Below are 24,111 nucleotides of genomic sequence, written 5' to 3' on the forward strand. Positions count from 1 at the left end.
AATAATAAATACAGGCCAAAAAAACCCCAACTAACAATGCAGAAATCTCTAAGAAAGGGTTTGAAATCCCCCTGACAACCTCTGCATCCTGGGATGCAACACCACTGGCCCACCAGCACCTCTGGATGCAGCTGTGCCATCCCGAGCAGTCCAACCCAACCCTAACCCATTCCAACAACATTTGTGTCCCACGTACAGGGAAACCCATGGCTGTGCTGGTGACCCCTAAATGTGTTTCCTTTCTCCCTCTACTCCCACCACACAGCTCTGCTATTGGGTTTCACAGGTCTTTCATGCAGTGCTACTATTAACAATATTTATGTAAAATATCCAGGCTCAGATCTGCATCCCAGCTGTCCTGCTGCTCCCAACGTTCAGTGCCAGCACTGGAGCAAGGAGAAAGCAAAGCCCGTGGATGTGGGGCAGGGAGAAGGAGGTGACACTCCCATTTCTGGACCTCAGCGTTGCCACTGAGTGTGTGCTGAATGTCTGCCATTCCCTTTACCCCTTGGAATCCCAGGATGGGTCAGGCTGGAAGGCACCCCAGTGGGTCACTGGTCCCACCTCCCTGCTCAGGCAGGGCCAGCCCAGAGCACACGGCCCAGGATCGTGTCCAGAGGGCTCTGGAATATCCCCAGGGAGGAGACTCCAGCCCCTCCCTGGGCAGCCTGTTCAGAGCTGGGTCACTGCCCAGGGAAGAAGTTCTTCCTCCTGTCCAGCTGGAGCTTCCTGGGCATCGGTTCCTGCCCGTTCCTCTTGTGCCATTGCTGGGCCCCCCCAGCAGAGCCTGGGCCATCCTCTGCCCCCTCCCTGCAGGTACTTGAGGAGTCTCAAGTGGATCCCAGAATATAAAGCTACTACAAAAACAGCAAAAACATCTTGGGAAGATTCCCTGGAGCAGCCTGAGGCTGCTATCTGGGGTCTCAGTCCTTAAAATCAGAGATCAAGACTCCAGGAAATGCTTGAGAAGGGGCTCAGGTGGATCCCAGAACATACATTTTCCTTCAAATGAGAAAGATCCCCTCAGGTATGTGCCTTGGACTAATCTGGGACTGCTACCTGGGATCTCAGCTCCCTAGAGGAGATGTGCAAAGAGTCCAGGAGATGCCTGGGAAGAGTCTCAGTTACATCCTGGAAGATGCAGTTTCCATGAAAAGAGAAAAATCATTTCAGGTAACTTCCTTGGAGGAACCTGGGACTGCAACCCAGGATATTCAGTGCCTAAATCAGAGATGAAAAGACTCTGGGAGATGGTACCTGAGATACCACCTGCCTAGAGGAGATGTGAAAAGTCTCCAGGAGAAGCCTGGGAGGAGCCTCAGGTACATCTTGGAAGATGCAGATTCCATGAAAAGAGAAAAATCATCTTGGAGAGTTTCCCTGGAGCAGCCTGGGGCTGCTACCCAGGATTTCAGGTCCGGAAATCAAGAGATCAGGACTCCAGGAATGCTCCCTCTTGTCATCCTTGAAGAGTTCCCACAGCTGCTCCCTGGTTATTTCTGGTGGCAGCCCCTGGGTTTGGGGTCTGCTCATCCCAGTGCCCTCCAGCCCACCCAGCCAGCTCTGGGGGGAATTTTCCCCTTCCCAGCCTTTTCTGCCATTCCCATCCTTTGGTGCCAGCTCCCCTTGGGTGAAAGATGCCCTGTAACTAGTGCAGGTTCCAGATCCCAGTGGTCCTGCTCCAGAGCCAAGCTGGGGAGACTGGGATGGCCATTCCCCCCTCCCCATCACACCGTGGCTGAAGGAACTCTCCTGGCTCTTTCTCTCCCTCTTGGCTTCACTATAAAGGTCACCTGATACCTCCTGTGCCACCTCACACCCACTGTGCTGGCAGCACACGAGGGGGGGCCTGGCAGGAAATGCTCCAGGGAGCTCAGTTAAGCCCCACCAGGAATGTGACAGGAGGTGAGAAGAAAGTGAAGGGTGTGGAAAAAACAGGGAGGAGGAAGATTGTTTTGGAGGAGAATAGGTCCAGAGCTCTGGGCAGTTTCATTAGAGGAATATTAAGCAAATGAGTCAGAGCTTGTGGTGCCTGAGGCTCGGGAAAGCTGTGCTGGTGTGGAGGGCTGGCAGGGGAGCGGGAGGTTCGTGGCAGGCTGTGCGCACACGGAATCCAACCCCGGCACAACAAGAGGAAACATGTTGCTGCCTAACACTGTTGTTAACATCTGCACAGATTAAATAGCTCTGCAGATGTTCCAGCAGGGCCTCTGTCTGTCCCCGGTTCAAGCTCTGGGCCAGTGACTCCGAGGAGCCTTTCCCAGTCCGCTGCTCTTCCCAAAGAACGCCCGGAGTGACCCCCACACTGCTCCTTCAGATCCCAGAAATCATTCTGGTGTGTCGGGTTTTATGCAGCCCTAGCTGGAATCTGGGTATCAAATTTGACTCTGAATTCCTGCACCTAAAATCCTGGATATTGCACTGATATCCAGCATGAAAGAATGCCCTGTGTGTCAGTAATCCCTGGAAGTGTCCAAGGCTAGGTTAGATGGGGTTTGGAGTAACCTGGTCTAATAGAAGGGGGTGGAAACAAGATGGTCTTCAGGGTCTCTGCATCCCAAACCATTCCATGATTCCATGGTTCTATGAATAAATATATATCATATATGTGTACACATCTATCTAGGTACACATACATACATATACACACAGATATACATCTGTGTATATCTCAAAATATAAATATTTACCTCTATTGCCACCACAAAATCCAAACCTGAAGTTAAGATGGGTAAACCAAAATCCCTGCTTTCAAATTACAATATTCATTTCATAAGCACCTGGGAAATTCAAGGTAAGGAAGTTAATCCAGAGGATGTTATAACACCAGAGATACAGGGATAATGCAGTGGAATGCATTAATATAAATTTAATTGCATGAAGGAGTTCCAAAGACCTCTGGGTTGGAATTCCATGCAGCTATGGAAAAAAGCATTAAAGCTACCAGCCAACCACTGATCCATGGTGATGCCAGAGACCAGGAGAGGCAAAGGGAGGTGAGGAAGGTTACAGAAGTAGAAAAGCACATCATTAATCACAGAATCATGGAATCGCTGAGGCTGGAAAAGACCTCCAAGGTCATCAAGTCCACCCTGTGCCCCATCCCCACCCTGTCCCCCAGCCCAGAGCACTGAGAGCCATTTCCAGTCCTTCCTTGGACACCTCCAGAGGTGGGGACTCCAAACCTCCCTGGGCAGCCCATAATTAATGGGTGTCTTCAGTCATGGCCATACAGGCAAATGTTCTACTGAGGTCTGACCAAAACACAGATTTTGGTAACTTCATCAACTTCTTTAAGGAACAGTTGGGAGAAACCTCCCAAGGTAGATGCAATTCTGAATGGGGCACAGGGGGTTTGGCTGAAGACAGTTTATTTCTTTAATAGTGCCCATTATATATTCAAATTCCCCTATTTCTAGGAAAGGATTAAATAAATAAATAAACAAACAAACAAATAAATAAAAATATACTCTCATTACTTACATTAAAATGTAAGAATAAGGAAAAAACATTATAGAAAGCAAATGAGAAGGTAAAATGTTCCTGGGGGATCCAAAAATTGTCGAGAGATCTCCTGCCAGAGGCTCGGAGCAAACCTACACCATGGAGCCCAGGACTTGAGCTGGACCCCAAAGCCCAACAGTGAACAATAAAGGAAAGGAGAATACCCCAAGGAAAAGGCAACCTTTGAAAAGTGGAGCTCAAATCCAAAGGCTGAGAGCAGCAAGGGCTGCAATTCTGACAAGTTAAGGAGACTGGTCAAAAGAGAAGAACATGCCAGGGGCTCCCATACAAACAATAAAGCCTTTTTCAACACATCAGAAACAGGGAGCCTATTAGTGAGTCTCTGTGGCCAACAAATAACTCAGGGAATGAAAGATGCACTCAAAAAATATTTGCAAAAAAAAAAAAAAAAAAGCTAAATGAATTGTTTGCCTCCTGGGCCGCTACGGAGGGAGGCAGGAAGTTCCCATGCAGAGCGTTTCAGCACGGCCATAAATTACTTGGAGAAGGGGGAAATTAATGAGGTGACAAAATTTGCAGATGAAACAATATTTTTTTGGAATTATCCAAATCTCCAAATGCAAATTATCCCATCTCAGACTGATTGGGAAGGCTTGCAAGCAGGACCTCAGGTTGCTCGGTGGACGGTTTGCTGGGGATGCCAAGAGCTCCCACCTCCTCCCCTGCTCCTGGCCATGCATTCCCAATGCTTGTCCCATCCTTGACTTCTCCATGAGCTCACTTAGCTTATGAAAACATCAGAAAAATGATCACAGCAGATAAAATTGAGCATTTTCTGCAGTTTTAAGGAGTTGGGCAGATTTGGGAAAGGGTCTCACAAGGCCTGGGGGCCACAGCAAGTGAGGGAGGACATGGAAAGCAGGGGTGGGGGAAAGCAGGAATTAGGGAAAATAGAGGAGGGCAAGTCCTTCAGCAAGGAGCCATCAGCTGGGATCAGCCACACATCCAACTGCTGCTTTAATGGCTCTGTGATAGGAGAGAGGTGAAACTCAGTATCAGGGAGCACAAAGGGATGTGCCTGGGAAAACAATCATTCCAGCTGTAAAGCCAAGATTATAGACTTTAAAAGAGTTAATTAAACTCAGAGAGGTTTCTGGAGCCTTTTCTGAAAATATCACACTATTGGTGTGCACTGTGTGTATATATAAAAATATATAAATATATATATAAATATATATAAATATATATTGCCCTACCCAAAAAAGCAGATGAAATTAGAAATATTTGGGAAAAGAGGACTGGAAAATGCCATCCATGGCACACTTACAGCCCAGCAGCCCATATGGTAACAGTCACACTATCTCAGCATGTTAAAATATGGAAAAGGGCACAGGGAGCAAAAGTGGACAGGTAGCAAAAAGGTGGAAAACGGTTTGTGGGTAAGAAGAGCCCAGGAGGTCCCACCCAGAAGAGGAGAGCGTCTTGTACAGTTGTGAACATTGAAAATAATGCAAATATTGAACATTTATGCACTATTCTTCATCATGCAAGGAGGAAGGGGCACCCCAACCCTCTGCCAAGGAAAAGGTTTAAAGCAAACAAAAAGAATTCTTCTCACCATCCCTGATGGCAGATGGTGTGGAGATGTAAAAGATCCAGATAACCACGGGGGACAAGATCCATCCCAGGGAACAATCCAAGCCTGTCATTCCCAGCCTGGGTGGACCCAAAGCTGGGTGGACTGCTGGAATTTGGGAAGATGATTTCTTCCTCTCTTCCTGGGCTTTTCTCCTGACTTCAAGCACCTGGCCATGTGTAGTCCACATCCCTGCTGAGCTGTAGCTTCAGATCCCTTTAGAGACAACCCCAAAAAACTCTGGGCCCCCACATGGTTCATCTGCCCTGATCTGCCCAGAAAAGAAAGGCAGAACCTACACAGAATTAAACTCTTGACTCAGGCTTTCATACTTCCTTTAAACCTGGCTCCAGGCTTTGATGTCAAATAATTAAACCAAGCAGGCAGTTTAGCAAGGCCGGGTTTATCGTGGGTATCTCTGTGGGAGGCTCCAGAAGGGAGGCAGTGCAGTCACACTCCTGCTGCCCTCACACTCAGCCTTGGTTCACCTCCCTTTCCAGCACACTTGGGAGGTTCCTGGACACCTCAGAGGAGTGAAGATGAACATAATAATCTGTATTTCTTGGCTCCAGGCAGGATTACACCAGTATAAACACTGCACACTGTGCCACTAAGACCGAAACAGCATTACCAGGCAATAAGAAGAAGGAGAAAAAGCATTATCAACTTGACTTTTGGTCAGTTATCCAAATTTACAACCTTGGTTTCTCATTCGATCCTGAATTTCCAGGCAATAACAGGTAAAAGTACATTGCATTAACATCCTATGTTACTGCAAGGCAGCCACCTCCTCACTTCCAGGAGAGACTGCACGGTGTTATCCAGGGATATTTTTTTATCAGGCAGGATCGTGACACTGAGCTCTGAGGATGCAGAGTGGAGCTGAACACTTGCCCAGCTCACTTTGAGTGTATCACATCTGGCTTCAAGAGACAGAGCTGTTTCCTTGTTTATTTAATGTAAAACTTCAATTACTGCCTTTTTGTCATAAATTCCTTTACTGTTCGAATCTTACACACACCCTCACACCCATTTCTTCTTCTATATTGCTCTGCAGCACAGCAGAACAGTGGCACACACACTGGGTTGGCAACACCTGGATTGAATTTTCAGGGGCTAAATTATTTCAGTGAAAGAACTTTGAAAACCTGAAAGAAACTCAATTCCCACCTCCGTGGCTGATGATGTCAAATTTCCAGGCATCTGGTAAGCAGCTCTGTTTACACAGGTTGTGTCTTTGGGGAGTGAGTTGAGAGAAATTAGTGCTTTTTTTTAAATTTTTTTCCCTATTTGATGCTCTGGGGAGCTTTTAACGAATTACCTGAGATGATAATAAGTGAGAGCTCTATGCAGTGGGGTGTGTGGGCTGCACGCTGAGATCTTGATACCTGACCAAAAGAGCCCAGGAAATCGGTCACTAGAGAAGGCAATTACTGAAATGAAGGGAAAATACGGAGCGATTGTTATCTTGTTAAAACATGGTGGAAAACAAAGCAAAACAAACCAGTGAAATTAAGAGAAACCCCAAAGAGATCAGCTTACAGGTGCAGCCTGAGTGGGAATGGCAGATACATTTCCACTGTAAGCGTATCTGAAAGACAGTTCAACCCCTGAAGTTACTCTTAACGCTGGCAAAACACACCTGAATACCCAAATTTCAAGATGAAGGAGAAATTACTTTGAAACTCAGAGTTCTCCCCCTCTACCAGTGCTCACTGGGTGAACACATCACTCAGCTGGGCTTTGAGTAAGAAAAGAGTAACTTCTACAAAAACATTTGATAAAATGGGTGTTTCAGTTTGTTCTTTACCCAAATATGTTTCATTTCTCAACTGGAGAGAGAAAAGGGAGTTTGGGAGAGGTTTTCTTAGTGAGTAGTTTGGGTAGGTGTAACAGCCAGACTTCAAACATTTACATGGACAAGGCTCTATGCACTAAAATATCCACAGGGGAAGGATAAATCAGAAAGGCCCTTGAGACGCTCACAGGTTGTTCTGTTCTCCTCACCCTGCTCTAATCAATTGAGTTGAATCATTTAATATCTACCTATTTAACTGGGAAAGTCAATCAAGTGGAGATACTTGGATTGCTTCTTTCTGGCATCGCTGCCGTAGATAACGAACACCAAGTCCTGCACCATCATAAACAAGACCTGCCACCAGCTCTGATGCCTCATCCACGTGGGACACAGACATTTTAATGTGACCAGATACAGTCACAGACACCAATATAATCCAAGAACAGAGAGCTCAGAAAACATTCAAAGGATGAGGGGCTTGCACCTTTGAAAGCACCGACTGAGAAAACAACCAAAGGTCAATGAAAGGACAATATCGTGATGAAATAACAAATTAACATACCCTGCCAGACTGATATCATGGTCAAAAGGTCAGATGTGATCCTCTGAGTATAATCCAGGCTGAGGAGATCGAAGATCACAGGAACTGCCATAGTGGATTAAAGGAAATCCTTGACATACACCCAAACCATGGACCGGTTTGCCAAGAGGCAGCCAAATTGTCACTGACCTCTCCAGGCAATGTGATCCCTCCACCAGGACACAGAAAAGGTACAATTCAACATAAAATCATCCTTCAAGTCTGTGCTAACACAGACACAGCAAAAAAAAAAAGTCTTAAAATTCAGCAACTTTCACCTGAGTTCCACAGGACTTTTCAACGCAAACTTTAGGGAAGGCCAGGAATACTCACAGAACACCCACAGTTCTCCAGCCCACCTACTTAAACTCATGTTCACACAGATGCTTAGCCAGAGTTTATAAGGTATTAAAAGTCTCTCAAGGTTCTTAGCACAGTCAACAGAATTAAATAAACATCAGGAAGTTTGCCTTCATGGAAACACTGGCTTCTCAATACCCACATTCATCTTGTTTACTCAAAGCACCACGTCCACCCAAAAATACCACCCTTTTTTTTCCCCTCACTTCGTAAGTCATGGCACGAGGTCAGATTACTGCAGTGGAAGAGGGAAAACCACCATTAAGCAGAGTTCTCTGGGATGCATGTTATCCACATGGATGTCCTCAGAATGGGAAGCAGGGACAGACTCCTCGCTGTGAGCCTGCAACTCATCCCAACCACCAGACTCCAGCAGAAGCAGGACAGTAGTTCATGTGGATTTGTGCTCTGCATCTCCACACAACCCAGTTGCTACCACTTATCTTCTTTTCTTCTTCAAATGACAATGCATATCCATATTCAGGAGGTGAGGAGCTCCAAGCAGTAATTCCCTCTCCGTCTCTCCCCATAAGAAGTGGGGAGGGGCGTCTCAAGCATTTCAGAGTTGTCTGCAAACCACAATCTGCCTAATTTGGCATCATTCCTGGAAGCATCAGCAATGGAATAGAGTTTAATGCAAACCCACACGCCATGCAGATACCAGGAATGGAGAATCCTCTGGAGAGGCCACTGAACAACCTGACCTTTGGTGGAATTCCCCGATGGCCCGAGGCGCAACACGCAGGCACTATCACAACATCTGATCCAATATGTTATGCAATTACCAGCATCCCTGCACCTCTTTATCTCCCAGCTCATGAGACAAATGAACAGAGGCCACCTGACAGGTCTGGTTCTCTGCAGATGAGGAGGAGATGTTCCGCTTGACATCAGTGTGTGAGGAGATGAACCACTCTGTCCTGCAGGTCTGGGGTTTGCTGGGGGGGGAAAAGAAGAGCTGATTTCTGGCTCCAGTGAAACCCAGATCTGACCTCGGGAAAGCATCTTATCTGGGAAGGGCAACCAAAGACACTGGATGTTAGAAATGTAGCAGTGGGTCCTCCTTCCCCTCTGGCAGAACTTTGTGCTGCCAGGAAAGTCCCATCCAGGGGCATGGTCAGGATAATACACAACCTGCCACAGGCTCATGTTACTGGGATGTCTGGGTGGAGAGATCCTGCTTAAGAAGGACAGAAGTCAACACCTTTTACTAAAGCTCCCTAAGCTCCCTACAGAATTTTAGGACCACAGGATCAGAGAAAATGGGAAATCCCCCAAATGGACAGAAAGAGTTGCCCAGGTATCTGCGTTGGTGCAATCTGTACATCACTGCTCATGAGGCCCAGGGGATCATCCAGAATCACTGAAACACAGGGATGAGAGGTCCAAGATGAGAGAGACTTCATCAAATAACAACCACTGTTGAGCACCAAACCCTGGAGGGAAGAGCTCAGAGGAGGGACTGGAGCAAATGACTTATCCCTCCTCTGCAAGTCAGGCTGAGAGGATGGGCAAGCTCCTCTGGTCCCTCTGACTTCAGTGTTTGCTCAGCCTGTCCCTGCCAGACCAAAGCCTGCAGGATCACCATCCTGCCTTATCTTGCACTCAGCTTTCAGGGAAGAAGGATTAGACAAGTATCAATTAATGCCTCAGGCTGCAAAATCCAGAATGTGTTTACAGGGGATCCAAGGAGCAGGATGGCCTGTAGGCAACGGAGCCAGGACTTGTTGGCATCCAAGAAGTTGATTTTTCAGAGCCCCTTATTTCTGCAAGCTGCCCCTTTGGGCCTTGTCCCACATTTCTCACCTGTGGCCTGTCAGCTACGACAGCTTTCTGCCCCTGGAACAGTCAGCATTCCCAGTGCTGGGCTCCCACCAGGCTCCCTGCATTCCACGGCTTGAGATGGGAAGGACAAGGCCTCAAAATATCCAGTTTGACATTATCTGAACAAGAAGACCTCAAAATGCAAATTATGGAAGTGTTTAGGTTGGAAAAGCCCCTTGAAATCATCGAGTCCAACTGTCCCCCAGTGCTGCCGAGGCCACCACTGACCCACGTCCCCAAGTGCCACATCCACGTGGCTGTTAAAGCTCTCCAGGGCTGGGGACTCCACCCCTGCCCTGGGCAGCGGTGCCAGTGTCTGATCACTCTTTCTGTGAAGAAATTGCCCCCAATATACAGCCTAGAATGATGTGGTTGGCAATGGTTTGAAACACCTCCCAGGTCGGGGAAAGGTTTTACGTCCCAGAACTAGTTAACTGATTTATTTGTTGATATCTCTAAATAAAACAGACCTTTCTGAAAAACACAGATTACCTACAGCCACTAAGGGCACATTTAGGGGCTTCATTAAATTGCCAGTGTAGAGTAATTCAGCTGAAGGCTGTAGGATTATGGTTGCACAAACTCTGAACTTTGCCAAAACTGGAATATCCAAAGTGGGGCAGCATAATACAGAAGGATAATGGTTGTCCATTCAGTGCAGAATACTTAAAAAAAAAAAAAAACACAAAAAAACCCTAAAAAATTAAGAGGGTGTTTGTGTTTTTTTAAACAGGATCCTGAGAAATGGGAAAGTTGTGGTAAAGACCCTACAGCAACATTAGGGTTGACATTTCATCAGGTGAGTATTGTTGCATCAAGAAGCAAACAAAAGCACAAATGATGGAATTACAATGGCTGTTATCCCACCAGGGGAGCACAGTTGAGGGGATGATGCAGGTTGAGGGTGAAAAGGGATAAAAACAGTACACCCAATAAGGTTGGATAGGACTTGGAGCAACCTGGTCTAGTGGAAGGTGTCCCTGCCCATGGCAGGGGGCTGGAATGAGATGGTCTACGAGGTCCCCTCCACCCCAAACCATTCCAGAATTCTGTGATATGAAGGCCAAAGTGCCAAGGGCATCAAACCCTGGTTTACCAGCACCAGCTGAAAGCTGCATTTTGAGGAGATTTGCAAGAATGGAACCCAAGGAATCGTGCAGTGCCTTCCTAGTGAACAAACAGCTGAGCTCAGAGTCCCTGAGGGATGCTGAAGGTTGTACTTACTGCAGTTTTTCCACAGAGAGTTGCCCAAGCAGGGGTGGGCTGGAAGGGCTGCTGCTGAAGGTGGTGGGGCTCGAGGCTGGAAGGTCTTCTGGAAGGAGAGGAGGATGCAAGAGCAGCAGTGTGGATTCAGACCAAAAGTCCACCTAGCCCTTGATCTTTGCTGTGACAGTTGCCAACAGTGGATTTCTGAAGGAGAAGTACAGACAGGACAAGCTTGTAGGGCTTCTCCTCAGGGCACTCTCCAAGCCTCCAACATTTTATGGACTCCCTGAGGCAAAACTGGGAGCGGTGATTTCACAGCCATTGATGGAGCCTTCTCCCATTCATTAGTTCCTGAACCTCTGTAAACTTCCAGCATCCACAGCAGTTCCTGCAGCAAGGGACTGTACATGTTAATTGTACAGTGACTGAAGAAGCTCTCAGGAGCTCCGTGTGATGCCCCATCATTTTCACACTGAGAGAGACTTAACAGCCAATCCCTATTCATGACTGTGGATCTTCTTCATATCAGCCTTTGGCTGCCTCTTTTCCAGCCAGAAGAGTATTAGTCCAGTTAGCTGTTCCTTGGATTAAACATCTTATGCTTTTTTTTAAATCCTCATATTCTTCTCCAAACCTCTTCCAACAGAGCTGCAGCTTTTTTACAGGAAAATGGAACTTCACAGCTTGTTCAGCATGTGGATGTATCCTGGATTTCCACAGGAGATAAAAGACATTCTCTGGTTTATTCTCTCATTTTTTCCACTCCTAATGCTCTCTTTGTGTTCATGACAACCACCACGTTCCAAACAGGCACTTGCATGGACCAATCTGCCATAACCACAAGATACAGCTGTGGCAGTGGCCAAATCAGAGCCCGTCACCTGAACGTGAAGAAATTACTCATTCTCCACGTTCTCCTTAAGTATTCAGTCTCATGAGGTCCTTCTGCAGTAGCTGACCCTTGTCTTCATTACTTCTCATCAGTTCACGTATTGGAAAGCTCTAGAACATTGCCAAGAGCTCTGTTCCCCTGTGCTCCTCAACCCACAGGACAGCACCAGCTCCCACACCTGCAGAGCCGCAGCATCTGCTTCTTCCACAGGGAAAATCTGCCAGCTATCCCTACCACCTGCTTCTTATCTTCCAATAATTATTTACCCAGGAGCCTCCCTCTTAATCCATGTCTCAGTTTCCCCTGAAAGCCTTTGCATTTGGGAGATTCAGCTGGACCTGCCCAACTGGTGCACGCGTTGACTCCACATCCACTCGTTACACTCCGCGTTACAACTCCCACCAACTCACCCCACACAGCTCTTGCAACACACTGCTCTGGGCTTCTGTGGGTGACTTGGGGTCCAGAGAAAAGCTGGGAATCACATCAGCCACCGTCCAGGGATTTTAAACAAGAGTTCACAGACAAGTTAATAGTTCAGCGATTTCATCCTCCACAGCTCCTGGGTGAACACCATCTGATCCCGGCGGCTGATAATGGTAATTGTGTCTATCTCCAGCACCATCTCATCTCCAGACATTTCAGCCCGAGACAGATGAAAGCACAAAGAGAATTGCATTCATTTTTCTGCTGGGAGTTTAGCTGCCCTAAGTGCATTTTTCAGACTTGAATTTTTTTATAGATCCTACACATTGTCAGGCGAACGTTCTGCTGCTGATGCGACTGAAGAGAATTTGGCATTATTTTTTTTTTTTAACACTTTCAAATTCTTTCTCTTCTCCTCTTTTCACCATGTTTTCACATATTTTTAGCTTCTGGGTTTTTTTTTCTCATTTTACCAATTTTCTTGCTTTTTCAAGATACTTTCTTACCCTTATGTTTAGGTATCCTGATAGTCTTTTATCATTTTTGAAGTGTTTCATGAGAGCTACATTCGATCTCAATTCCTACTGTACTGTCCTTAAATACTTTGATGCCAAGGATATAACTCTTACTTTGCCCTCTCAGCTTCTTTTTAACAACCTTATTTGAGTTCATCTCCTCCCTGTCTGAATTAAAACACAACTGGGGATGATTTTTGGCTTCTCCCTCGACATCCCTACAGGAAAAAAGTACATGACTGCCACTGTCACAAAGTGGCTTTTCAAAGGCAGGATTTTGAAGGAGGGGTTGGAAAAGGCCAAGGCCAGCATGGTTTCTCCTTTCTTGCTGCCCTGAAGCAAGAAACACAGATTATTTGATGATCTTTCTGAACACAGGGGCAGTGTGTTGTACAAGCCCGTGGGGTTTGTCCACCACTCAGATCAGATGTGATCCTCTCCTGGACGTGTGTGCTTTGTACAGAGTTTACAAACAGCAGCTCTGGAGGGACAAAACAGGGCTCAGAGGTCCTCTGGAGGAGGCAATGGAAAGACCAGATGATCACAGAGAAGGATGGAGGAGAGCCAAGGGCTGGAGGCAAACGATGCCAGGCAACGGCCTAAAGCATTTTGTGAACTGCTGGGGACCCACAAGAGCTCTTACAGAAAAATAACCAGAATAAACATCGTTCTAAGCGAAAAGAAAGATGAAAATTGGGAAAGAAAGACACTTGGGAGAGTAGATGAGGAGGCAAAAAAAATAGCTGAGTGGATCTGTATGACCTGGGGCATCTTTTGCTTACGGGAATGAGACCAGGTGAACTAGAGGGTAACGGGGAGGACAGAGACATTTCTGTGGTCCCAGGGAAAGGTTTGGAGAGGAGTCTCCAGTGCTGGCACTCAGGGACCATGTGCACCCACAGCGTGGCTGCAGAGGAGCACAATCCATGCTCCTGTGCCCTGTGTTCCAACAGGACCTTGATGGAACAAAGGAATAGCTGAGGTACAACGTGACAAGCAGAAGAGGGGGAGCTCTCAGCTCTTCAGGATCTTTGTGAGGTTCCACTTATTTCGGAATGAAAAGTGTCTCGGAAAATAAAAAGTTATTAAGACCATTTTGCAAGGAACAGGACTCAGGACTGGAGCAGTAACAGATGCACATATAACCATCTCTCTTACTACTTTATAACACAGTCAAGGCTGGGGTTGTGAAGCTGTAAATCTACACTGGATGGTGATGTCAGTCATTAACCTCTGATCCAAACTGACACACAGGAAACTACAGGAATTGTCACAATTCACTCTGTTATTTGACTTTCATATTCTTCCCTACAGTTAAACAACCTGAAAGCAACATTCTAGTGCAGGATCCTGCAGAAAATTCAACAAGTGAAAGAACCAACATTCTCCACTCAACACTTAGACCTCTCAACTTGGCTCTTCTGCTCTGCCACGTGGTGATCACCCCATACCCTTTTCAGGCAGTGTCTTCCCTGTGCCTGCTCTGCTGTCATTGGGCTTTTTGGCCTTTGTAAGAAACTGCTTCACATCTGTAACAGCACTGGTGTGCTGTTCTTTTCTTACATCTGGATCCAACTCAATCCCAGGGTCATTCTCCCCAAGTTTCTGTGGTGGATGTGTCCCTTCCACAGTGCTGCTCCAACAGCCTTGAGCAAATCCCCAACACAGACCCCATGGAAGAACTGCTGCTGAGGTGCTTTGGGAGCAGGAAGTCAAAAACTAGTCTTTCCTGTAATTTGGAACTAGAATTCGCACACCTTTTACCCAAACAATAGCAATTTTAATCCCCAAACTGCTTTGCTTACACTCAAAAGTAACATGTAATAACCAAACTTGGTAAAAAAAAAAAAGCTCTTAATTTGCTTCATAGTGTTTATGACCAGAGGAATTAATTCAGCTCCCCAGCCAGAACTGCTGTATTTGACAATCCAGTGCATCTCTGCCACTGCCCTGATGCTGAGCACAGTAATAAGCATTAGATTAACCCATTTGATCACTGGAGACCAAATTACTGAGACGGAGAACAAAAGAGAGATCAAAGGGCCACTAATGCCCTTAACCAGCCCCTTCAGGGATGGGGAAGTGACGAGGTGAGAACACATCCGTGGATCTGGGCAGATGATTCAGATCTCAACATGCAGAGGAAGAGGATACACACCCAAAATTTCAGATAATTTCAACGGGCTGGCTGCAGGGGGGAAGAGAGTTTTCCACTGGAATCTGGCAGCACGGGAGTAACCCTCCAACCTGAGCACATCCAACATGATGCTCTCTCCCTCTGCTACCTTTGAACGCTGACCTACATGTTTCAGCACCTTGTTCTGAGGTAAGGCCAAGCCTTGATGCTCCTAAAAACAAGATGAAAAGGTCCCAAGACAACTCTTGGCCAACTCCTGCCTGAGCCGTGCTGGCAGCGAGCCCGAGGCTCCGAAGCATGAGATGTGATTATGATTCCTTAATGCAGGCTCAGAGTGTTGTGGGCAAATGAAAGGCTGTGCAATGCTTCCTGTTCCTCAGAGCCAGGGGAATAAGGGGAAAATAAACAGGTATTAAATAATAAATCACAGAACTCAACGACAGAAGAGACCACCATGACCACCCACACCACTACTTTACACCCTGCCCTGCTACAGCTCAAGACCTCAAATGGAAGGAAGCATAAAAGGGTGGTAAAATATGAATGTGCATTGCTTGAGTGTGATATATTCCCCTGTACTGAGGTTCAGTTTGCAACTCTGCTTTGTTTATAACCCCAAATTTAATCTATTTCACTCCTGAAACACAGATTTTTGTGATACTCAAGATGACAGGCCTGAAGGACAAACTACACTGCACAGTTCCTGTTCCATTTATTTGTTACTTTTCTCATTTTAGGTCAAAAATTGATTGCTTTCAGACTAAGACTTTTGGGGAAAGACCACAGAAAGCTTTTAGGCATGTTTGAGAGCTCTCTGCATGGAGAAACACAGAGATCCAATACATAAAAATGCACATCAATTTTTGTCCCAAGTAAAGTCTGATACAATAGAACTTCCTTCGATCACACCAAGTTTTGTGCCATTTGTATTACTCTGACAATTCTGAAAGTTTTCACTGAAAAATAAGGAATCCACATGCAGTTCAGAACAGGCTTCCATAACCTGTAGGAAATACCCACCAAAGCTTTCACTTGATGGAGGCACAGAACTAAAGGTCACTTCTCTAATGGGTCAGAACCATTCCACAACAAATCCAGCCTGGCTGCAGCCTGAAGGCACCACTGAGGCCTGCTTCCCTTCTCCTGTAATCTCACCCCTGTGCCAGCTTATCTTTGGGAAATGTCCACTTGTTCCCTGGATGTATTCCAGGACGGGGTGCGTGGCCAGACGTCCTCTGTTGACTGTCACTCACTCCAGCCCTGTGGATTCAGCCTCCTGACCACGTCTCCCTGCTCTGCTCCAGCTGGGTTTGTGTCTCCTGTTCATGCCTGCCCTATGCAATTGATTGAACCATCACCCTTTTAGGACAGAAAATCTTCAGTTTGGGATCAATCTATGCTCACATGTCATAAATGACTCTACTGGAACAACAACCAGCACCAGATGGTGCACTGGGAAGCTGGGAAATTGAGGTTTAAAGTCCTTTGAACTCCTTAAACAGAGAACAGTTTCCTGCCACACGTTTTCTGGATGAGCAAAGGAGAGGACACGCCGTGGAAAGCTCCAGCTCAGCCTCTGTACATGCTCTAGAGAGGGATGGAAGTTCAGCCTCTGAGTTCAGCAGCTAATTCTAAATGAGACTCCCTTCTCTCTGTCCGGATTGTAACAGGTCATCTTCCATCTTACACTTAAATCCTGCACCAACACCAGGCCAATCTGCACTGCAGGTTAGACTGGATACTGTGCCAACCCAACACTCACACTCCACATCCAGTTTGTAAGAGATCTGTTGGGGCCAAATGGTTTCTTTAACGCCACCAATGCACTGTGTTGGGTGAGTCCAGCCTTCCTGAGCCACTGCTCTGTGTGTTCCCCAAGACAGCTTTTACTTTCATACAATCCCAGAATGGTTTAGGTTGAAGGGACCTTAAAGATCAACTCATTCCACCCCCTGCTCCAGGAAAGGACACCTTCCACCAGCCCAGGTTGCTCCAAGCCCTGTCCAACCTGGGCTTGGACACTTGCAGGGCTGGGGCAGCCACAGCTTCTCTGGGCAACCTGTGCCAGGGTCTCCCCGCTCTCACAGGGAAGATTTTCTCCCTAATATCCAATCTAAACCTACTCCCTTTTAGTTTGAAGCCACTGCCCCTTGTTCTGTCCCTCCAGGCTCTTGCAAACAATCTCTCCCCATCTTCCTTGTAGTCTCCCTTCAGGTGCTGGAAGGCTGTCATTAAGTCACCCCAAAAAAGTTTCTCTTTTCCAGCTGAACAACCCCAATTCCCTCAGCCTTTCCTGTGTCCCACCTAAACCCGTGGGTTTTGGTTTTCTTTTGCTCCATCAGAGCCGTTTCTCTCAGGGCCTGCAGGGCTGTGTCAGAGTCCCACTCTTTGCTGCTGGGGCACCGATTTCTTATTGTGCTGCAGCCAAGCCAAGTGGCTCCATTCTTGCTGCTTTTGAGGCAGTTCTTGCACATTACTTAACGCCAAGTCAAGTCTGTGTACTCTGGTACGAGCTGTTCCAAGGGGCAGAAATTGCCTCTTTGAACTGCCTCGCATTGTGCTATCTGACCACTTTATTCACAGGTAATTTAAGTCCCCATTATCATTTGGTTCGACTTTCCCACTTCTTTTGATCTCTGTCAACATTATGCACTCAACATCCTTCTGTTGATCCAGGAGCTGGTGGTATAGAAGAATATACTAATATATTTACTTTGCTTTGGGTTGGGAGCGTAACCCTCTGTAAGCTGGGGAGTAGTTGATCAGAATTCCAACTGCAGCACTGGGAACACTCTGCATGCCCAGGGTGATCCCGTTGGGTTCACTGTAGCAATTCCAAGGGTTAATTATCACTGCTGTTACAAACACACACCACACTCCTTCTCTGACTGGATCTGTGATTGATTTTGGGCTTCTGAATTGTACACTTCACCTAAAAAATGATGATTCAGGCTCCTCCTCCTCCTCCAATTTTCACTCTTTCCACCCTAACAGATTGACTTGAATTTTTTAAAATAATTTATTTCTCTAGGGGTGAGAGGAAAGAGGATAATCCTTGGTTTTCGGGTTCAGAACTTTGGGGAGCTTGTTCTGTGCGGGTTTTTTCAAGTTTGCCTTTATTTTTTTCAAGGTGCTTTCCATCAGTCATGAGTTAAAACAATGAGCTCAGGGGGTAAGTGAAAGCTGACTTTCTCCTACAACCACCTCATTATGCAACTGCTGAGTTTGTGCACAAGTGGAACAAAATATTGTGAGACTTGCAATAAAATAATGCAGGTTGGGAAAACTGGTTTTGTACTTTTGGCTGTCAATGAGACTGTGCCACTGTCCCACATCCACAGCAATTTTCAGTGTGCAGACATGTGAGGTAATTGGTGATCTCTGTGTGAGGTTATCCAGCTGTTTTAAAATATCATTATCTGGGACTTTATTCCTAAACATTTACCACTATTTCCCAAACTTTTATCACTGTTTCCCAAATACCAGCCAGGGAACCAGAGACTGTATCAGTCCCAGCCACACCACACACACTCATGGCATCATCCTTCCCCTGTGTACAAGATTGGGGTTATAAACCCAAATGAAGAGCTATTAATGCTCAGTTTTACTGGTGCATCCTTGTATAGACACCATCCTAAACAAGACTTGAAGTGATGAACTATTTCTCAAATAAAAAGGTGGGTTTTTTCCTTCCACAATTAGAACTGCATGTGATTTCTGTAGTAATTGGAAAATTGCAAAAATCTTAATTCTTCCCTCAGCTCTCTCCAGTGATTCTCTCCTTTCCTTTCCAACACATTCCTTATTTTCCTATCTACCTTCAAACCAACATCAACTCTCTCTGGTATCAAGTGCAGACCGAGGCAATGGATAGAAGGAAACTGGGATTTATTCCTCAAAAATCAGCTGAAAGAGCAGCAAAAGTATCAAAAGAAGAGGCTGAACAGAGGCTACAGCAATCCTGCAAAAGGGACTTCATCTGCAAACAGCCACAGGAATTGCAATTCCGAATGCACACTCAGTCCTGGGCTGCTCATGGATTGCCCATTGTCAGTAAGATCCAAACATGTTCCTTCCAACAGACTTGTCCAAAAGGTTTGGTTCCTCCATCTTTAATACAGGGGCAGTTTTTGACTCCCATGGGACATTTTTCCAGCAGCCATCAGAGATCACAGAATCCTGGAATGATTTGGGTTGGAAAGGGCCTTAAAGCTCATCCCGTTCCACCCCCTGCCCTGGGCAGGGACACCTTCCACCAGCCAAGGTTGCTCCAACCTGGCCTCGGACACTTCCCAGGGATCCAGGGGCAGCCACAGCTTCTCTGGGCAACCTGTGCCAGGGCATCCCCACCCTCACAGGGAAGAATATCTTCCTACTATAAACTCCCTAACCTAAACTTCCAAATCTACACTTCCAACCTGGAAACTGCCCCTGAGCTCCCCACGGTGTCTCCCACGCCCATCAGGAGTTAAAGCTCAGAGCAGGTGCTCTCCCAACAAGCTCCAGCACCAAACAAGCCTGATAATGATTCCTGCAAGGAGTCTGAGGTGTTGGTTTTTTGACCTATAAAGGCTTAAGTGGCTCTGCCTGCTTGAGAAATTCCTCTCCCTTTGCATCACTCCGGTAGTGCTGGAGGCGGGAACACCGCTGGGGTTAAACCTGCACCTTCCTCCTCACCCACCACTGGGCAACAACGGAAATCCAGGGATTTCCCCCCAAAACCGGTCACAGGGTCAAGGGATGTGAGGGTGAATTCAACACAGGGGTTATTTTATCACAGGTGAAGAGCATATTAAAGTAACACGCTACAAAGTCCATTTCTGGAGGTGATCCTGGAAAACGGAGCACGGAGAAACGAAACCAGGAAAACGTTGTGGGAGAAGGAGCTTTGGAGAGGCTCCATCACTGACGTGCAGCATTGTCTGTCTACATTGAATTAAGAAAGTATTCCTAAAAATATATTGACCAGAGCATTATGAGGATAATTATAAGCTAAAGAGAATTTGACTTGACTGTAGGGCCAACTCTGCACCACTGAGCCTTGAGCAATCCTATTATAGCACTGACTGAAGGGAGCATTGCTTTGGAAACAGGACTGGGCCTCTTTTCTTCACTTAGGAGTTGGGCTCAAAGATCCTTGTGGGTCCCTCTCAACTCAGAATATTCTGTGACTCTGCTGAAGCAACTTTTTTCCAAGCTAAGCTCTGCAGTTCGTGTTGTCCTGAAAGGGTCAACTGCATCTTACAGGGTCTGACATAACCAAGGCCTATCCAAAAATGCTGCAAAAACCAGACTTCTTAACTCATTAACTGCAAAGGTGACAATGTTACACCCCTAAATTGTATTTAAAGAACCAATTGTGCAGCTCTGTGTGCACAGCCTTAAGTTTATTTAAGTAGGAGTTGCAATGACATCAAAGTTAAGCACGTGACCTAAAGTTTTTGCAAGATTGGGATGTTGACAACCACGTGCAAAATGGGATGTTCCAGCAGAGCCTCATTCTGGTGCACTTCATACCCAGCTATCTAAAGGCAAAGCGAAAACAATTCCTTCCATTAATTTCTTTACTTATTTTGTTCCTCAAGGGTTACATCCCCGTTTCCCACTTTCTCTTTCCAGAGGCAGGAAGCCACTGCAGGATCGGGACCCAGCCAACTTCAGAAGTCGTTTTTATGTGCCGAGTTTGAATATTCAGCAGCAGAATTTGAAATCCCCACCACGAGACCTACACGAGAGGTCACAGGTACACACTTGACTAAGCTCTCCCAGAGCACAGTGCCTGGCACCGGGCAAACATCCTGCTGCAGCAGGCACAGCCTGACCCCCAGCCCAGCACTGCCACCTGAAACCAGACCCGGAGGACTTCCCGCACTGGATTCATTGGGATACGGAACGGGAGCCCTCACCTGCACACACACTGAGCGCCCCAAAAACACTCCCAGTGCAGGGCGGTGCCCGTGTACCCAAACTTGTAGCGTTTCCCCAGCCACCTCCATCCTGAGGATGGTTTTTAAAGGATGAAGTCGGGCGCTGTTCACAGCTTTGCGTTCCAAACACCTCGCTGGGACGGCACAAAATTCCCTCTCGGTATCCTTGCATTTGGTTACAAACCACCACACATCCCACGGGATAGGTTATCATCCTCCCATTTCCAAAAGGTCCCACTCTATACTTTGTGCTCGGTTGCAACACCACTGTAGTTTTTGTAAGGAATAAATATTGACTTTCCTGGACATTGCCTCACGACAGAACAGGACCTTGAGTGCATTTGTCTAAGATATTTTTTTTAGCCTGGTAATATAATTTTATAGCAGAGCTTTTGTTCCGAGGAATTCAAAAGGCGTGGAAAACCATGCAACAAATTGTCCATGTTCATTTTCAGACAGGTGACCATGTGCTAAAGCTGGTTCAACTGTATTTCTTTTGTTATAAAACTGCATAAGTTTATTACTTTAAATTTCCAAGCTACAAATATAATTAAGATTTCAACATGCCCCATTTGGAAAGTCCAGACTGGAAAAAGCCATGTGAAAATTAAGATTTAATGTTAATGAAGGCTATTTTGTCATTTATTTCGTTTGTTCTCAAGAATAAAGCAAATTACCCACAGAACTGAGAGAGTGCACACCAGGTCTCAGGAAACTGAGCTCAAAACTCAGCGTGTGCAGGAGATGGGGCTGTTCAGTGAATGACTGTGCAGCACCTGCACCTCCCAGCCAGGTGTTCAGATGCTCTTCCCTTAATAAAGGTCAGACACCAGCATTAATTCACTTATAAAAATACCTGGTGGTGACACCAGTGGAGCTACTGTGTGAGTAACACTCAGCTTTCAGCTACAGGCACCAAGGAGCAGGGTCAGGGATCGTGGTGGGCACAGCCTGGACCAGTATTGGAGGTGGAACAGCACCCCAGGTATCAGCAGAGGGAACCACACGGATTTCACGGGAGAAAACAATAATCCCGTTTTCTGTCAGAAGTTTAACGTCCCAACATGTGACTCGACACACTCAGCTTTATAACATCAATTAAGATATGAAATAATCTCCAGGGAATCAACCGACCACATCCACAATTCAGCACTAACAAGGCGCAGCCACAGCTCGGCCCCGGAGGAAGGATCAGCCCTTTTTGCACGATCCCGTCCCCTCAGCCCAGCGTGGAACCAAACCCACCCGGGACGGATCCGCACCGGGAGACAAAACCCCAGGGCAGCCCGAGCAACGAGGCGGGGAGAGGCCGGGCCAGGGATGGAGCGGGATAAAGCACAGCTGCGCTTACCTGGAGCAGCTTCCCTTCGGCCGGGGTCACCTCGGCGACGTTGGCGAACTCCCCCTCCAGGATGATGGGCTCCACTTTGAGGGGGATCACCCTGATGATGGCCTTCTGCGCCGCCGCCCGCTCCGACTCCACCGCGGCCGCCAGCGCCAGCCCAGTGTGGCCCAGTCCTGCCTGCAGGGTCGCCATGAGCAGCCAAGGCCAGAGGACAGCCAGCTGCAGCTGGGGGCCAGCACTCATGCTACCAGCTGCAGCAGCGGGCTCGGGCCACACATACCGTCGGGAACGCGTCCTCACCCCGCGGCGGGATCCGATCGGGAGAGCTCCTTGCGGGGGGTGCGAGTGTGCACTCCCAGAGGGACCCCGGGCACGGCACCGAGGGGCTCGGTCACCGCCAGCGCGGCTCAGCGGGCAACGCTGGCTCTCGCCATCGCCGTCCTTCGGCCTCGCTGCCACGTGCTCAGGGGCCGCTGGGAGCTCTGAGGCATATTTTAAACGAACAAACTAAAAATAATAAAATAAAATAAAAATGTAAAAAAAAAATAAAAAATATCCGAAATTGCAAGTCCCTCCTCCAGCAGATAAATCCGGAAAGATCGGCGAAGCAGGTTGCGAAGGAAGGAAGAAATCAGTTCGGATCTACAGGAACGCCACGGAGCGTCGGGAACTCGGCGGTCCCACGGGGATGGGGCGCGGGGAGGTCTCCCCGCCGGTGCCGAGTCCTCGTGTGTCCTGCCCAGGAGTTAGGAAGATCCAGAGGTTCCAAACACCCATCCCAAACACCCTCAAGAGACAGCTCACCTCCTTGCCAGTATTTCCCACAGCATGGGCACAGCCTTTAATGTTATCTGCACCAATCGGTATCCTTTCCAGAAATTAGGCAGGCGGTATTCCTTGAGTTTAGGGCGAAAAGAAAGTTTGCTTCGGTACCATCCCCTTCCAAATGGAGTTGATCCCTTCCATCTTCCACGTGCCACAAGTGCTTCATTCAAGACCAGCTTTACCTTTCTCCTAGCAATCCGTGCTCAAGAGTCCGACTCCGGGTGCAGTTCTCCAGGGTGATTAATAAAGCCCCGAGCTCCTCTTCATAGTTTCCAAGTTCCCAGGAAATAAAAAGGCCTCCCAAACACTTATAAAAGTTTAGACACCAAGCCAAACAGGTATCAGGCAGAAAGTTACGGCGTATCTGGTTTCTCTGGCACTATTTCTGTGCGCGCCCGAGTTCCGGTATGACCACTTCCAAGCACACGTTAAGAAGATCCCGACTCAAGGCCCCACAAAATAAAATAGAAAGTTCCATGCTCTGCCCAAAGGTCACATGAAACGTAGCGAGGAGCCTTCATAACTGGGAGAATACAGACAGGAGGTGTTTTCGATTAAAAACCGAAGTCACGGTGATCGCACGGCTATGGAGAGAAATGGGGATTTACAAGGAAAAAAAAAAAAAAAGCTTTGCAAACCTGTTAGGCTGCGAGCCTGCTGGAGTCCGCAGGGGCCGGGAGGGAATGCTGCTGTAAATCCCAGGCAAAAGTTATTTCCAGTAGCTTAACAAGCTCGCGTGGCTCTGATGCTGCTCGCTTTCGGTCTTAAGTAAAAAAACTCGGCACTTATAGCAAAAAAACATAAGAAAAACCCAGAGGAAAAACCCCCTCTCGCGCACACGCAGCAGGCAGGTAGGTGCAAGCGGAGCTCCGGAGCCCGAGAGAGGATCCAGCGAGATCAAAGGCAGAAAATTACAGCAGGCAGAGAGCTCCCGGGGCAGGCATGGCTGAAAGCGAAGTGTCCGCATGTAATCGCCCGAGCTGCGCCAGCACCCCAGCGCGCCTCGGCAAAACTCGCAGAGCGCAGCGTCCCTCCAGCGCAGGCAGGCACCGGCTGTGCGGGCGGGCAGGGCCGGCTGGGACATGGGCAGCGAAGCGGCGGCGCAGCCCGGCGGCAGCCGGGCCGATCCCGGGCGGCGATGGCGGGGCCGGCGGCTCGTCCTCTGCTCCTCACGG

General features: G+C 47.5%; 1 protein-coding gene across 1 annotated transcript in view; it reads right to left on the bottom strand.

Moving 5' to 3' along the window:
* RNF43 (ring finger protein 43) overlaps positions 1 to 23,891 on the bottom strand; it is a 56,303-nt gene extending 32,412 nt beyond the window's left edge. Inside the window, 2 exon segments of the mRNA XM_050325984.1 lie at positions 22,118 to 23,459; positions 23,575 to 23,891. Of these exon segments, the coding sequence (XP_050181941.1) occupies positions 22,118 to 22,354 (237 nt within the window). The 5' untranslated portion in view covers positions 22,355 to 23,459; positions 23,575 to 23,891.
* Between the last annotated feature and the right edge of the window lie 220 nt (positions 23,892 to 24,111).

Source organism: Myiozetetes cayanensis, unplaced genomic scaffold (assembly GCF_022539395.1).
Source record: "Myiozetetes cayanensis isolate MyiCay16 unplaced genomic scaffold, myiCay2020 scf30, whole genome shotgun sequence".
NCBI classification, from domain to species: domain Eukaryota; kingdom Metazoa; phylum Chordata; class Aves; order Passeriformes; family Tyrannidae; genus Myiozetetes; species Myiozetetes cayanensis.